Genomic DNA, 2,500 nt, shown 5'->3' with positions numbered 1-2,500 from the left:
TCTTGTGGAACTTGGGCTTTAATTCAGCAAACAAAATATAATGAGTCACACTGAAGCCCCAACATAGAACCCATCATTTGGTTGCTCCACTGCAAGTTATAAATTCAGATTTTCATCGAATTCTGTAGGACGAGAGGCTGTTTCAAGTCTCTTGCTATCGGGAATCGTCTCTGTTATGATATCTAGATCTTTCTAAAGTTTTCTTACCTTTTCTTGTTGTTCCAGAACGTTCTAGAAACGAAGTTGTCAATTTCTATAATTAAGTTAATGGTCACGAGTTCGCTATTAATAGCCTGTTTACATAAGACTTGTTGTTGTCCAGAAGTTTCGGATTTACGCGAGCGAGCTCAAGTTAAGTGAGAAGTTCTAGCTAACGTTGTTGTTGTTATTGAATCGAAGTTGTACCTACTGGTTACTGACTGTACATGTCCTCATGGTAAACGTCTCAACTGGACTGATTAAATCTGTTGTAGTTGTTGCGTGATCTGATCGTCTCTCTCAGCTTTGAAAAACAACCGACGAAAACAAAACTGTCCCCTTCGCGGCTGTGTTTAACTTGTTATTGTTTCAGTCGTTTTGTCACAGAGGGAGGTCAAATGTATTGCTCAAAGGGGTGTAGTACATTGCTCTTTAACCAATGAAATCACTGCATTGTAATTCTATTGTCCATTTGCTGCACAGAAAACTAAATTCTGCCCATATTATAACTCGCATACCTTTCAGGTATTCCAAGTATAAAGGGACTTTGGCAGACCCACTCAATGACAAGGCACCAGACAAGGCACCAGAGAGTGGTGGAATGTTGTGGTGGTTCTCGCAAAAGGGAATACTATGGAGAAGTCCCTGCACAGTCAGTGCTTTAAATTGGGCTTCACAAACAACCCTTTTTGGTAGCATCTACCAATTGCAAGCACATTCTGTGTTACGTTGTATTGGTAATGAATTCCTTAAGATACCAAACAGAATGACAAATATAGCCAACTCTCATGTATTCACAAACAAATCAGTGACAGTTAGTGTATTTCTGTTACTTTATAGGCACTGGCTCCATCAACTTACCTAAAAGGTTTAGGATCAATTGGTGATGGTAGAAAAAAGAGCAGAACATCAAGAAAGCTCAAAACAAGAAAAAGCAAGGTCACGCACATTGCTGATACACCCCTGAATTAAAAAAAGAATAAAAATTGCAGTCCGAATTAAGTTGTTGATACTATAACTTGATACTATAACATGAATTATTAATTAACTATCAAGCTTTCATGAATATAAAAATATCTTTTTGGGGGAGTTCTCCTTACTACCGAAGAGGTATTGATCCCAGGGTTATCTTGTCATAAAATATCCTTTAGAGCAATTGCGGAACACCCCACATCTTTAGCTACACTATGCAGCCGGCAACGAGTCTACGCGGCTTCTAATTTATCCATAATTCACTCAAGTTCTCTGGAAGGTGGCTACGCATCTACACAGCTACTCCCTTGTAATTTAATCATAATTCACTCGAGTTCTCTTGAAGGTGGCTATGTTGCAGGTAAAATCTGTTCTCAGGTTGAATCCTGTTTTTACCTAGGATAAATTCGTGATGCCCATTTTACCTAGGTTGAATTATGCACTCAACCTAGCTTAAACGCCCTCTAAGAAGGATTGATGACACTTATACCTTCCCTCCTCAAGCTTTGTCTTACGTATCTCAACGTAAATCATCTTATTGGTTTCTGTATTTTCATATACTTATCATTAAAACATAGTAGGGGAACAAAGAACTGCTATGCACTTACCGGTACTCGAACTTGCACCCCATATATGTAGTACTGTGTGTTCCCCACTACACAACAACGACAAACATGCTCACCTAACAGAGTTCTTTTCATTATTTACTTTTCTATAATAATTATTGGTCAATTGACATCCATGTATAATAACCAAAACTAATTCTAACTTGACCCTCATTTTTCTCTAGGCTTAATTTAGGCTCCAAAACATTTCTTCAATCCATCTGAGTGCATATTCAACCTATTGTAGGTAAAATGAGTAACACCGATTTAACTTAGGTTAAAACGGATTCAAGCTGAAAACGGATTTTACCGGCAACAGCTATGCGTCTACGCAGCTAGTCTGTTGTAATTTAATTATAATCCACTTGAGTTCTCTTGAAGGTGGCTACGTATCTACGCAGCTACTCCGTTGTAATTTATTCATGATTCACTCAAATTCTCTGCAGGGTGGCTATGCGGCTACTCAAGTTGTCATTTATTCATAATTCACTCAAGTTCTCTGGAAGGTGGCGACGCGCCCACGTGGCTACTCCATTGTAATTTATTCATAATTCACTCAAATTCTCTGGAAGGTAGCTACACGTCTACCCAGCTACTCCGTTGTAATTTGTTCATGATTCTGCAAAGTTACTTGAGCCGTAATAACTGTTGATAAGCACTACAATAACTGAAAGCTAACCAGTTTGACATCAGTGCCTAGGCCTAGTAACTGTAGATAAGAGAGC

General features: G+C 38.6%; 2 protein-coding genes across 4 annotated transcripts in view; both read right to left on the bottom strand.

The window, feature by feature from the left end:
• LOC137978477 (MAM and LDL-receptor class A domain-containing protein 2-like) overlaps positions 1 to 2,500 on the bottom strand; it is a 359,940-nt gene that overhangs the window by 67,422 nt on the left and 290,018 nt on the right. The gene's annotated exons all lie outside the window — the stretch shown is intronic.
• Positions 1 to 2,500, bottom strand: part of LOC137979291 (adipocyte plasma membrane-associated protein-like) — a 31,998-nt gene that overhangs the window by 28,563 nt on the left and 935 nt on the right. The window contains exon 2 of one of the 2 annotated variants that reach the window (XM_068826529.1): positions 1,060 to 1,161. In XM_068826529.1, the coding sequence (XP_068682630.1) occupies positions 1,060 to 1,161 (102 nt within the window). Of the gene's footprint in view, positions 1 to 409; positions 549 to 1,059; positions 1,162 to 2,500 lie in introns of those variants that run through there. The other variant, XM_068826530.1, reaches the window with a different exon arrangement.

The sequence above is a fragment of the Montipora foliosa genome, chromosome 12 (genome assembly GCF_036669935.1).
Source record: "Montipora foliosa isolate CH-2021 chromosome 12, ASM3666993v2, whole genome shotgun sequence".
Lineage (NCBI taxonomy): Eukaryota > Metazoa > Cnidaria > Anthozoa > Scleractinia > Acroporidae > Montipora > Montipora foliosa.
Note: the sequence above shows the minus strand (reverse complement) of the source record. Positions and strands in the feature narration are given on the sequence as shown.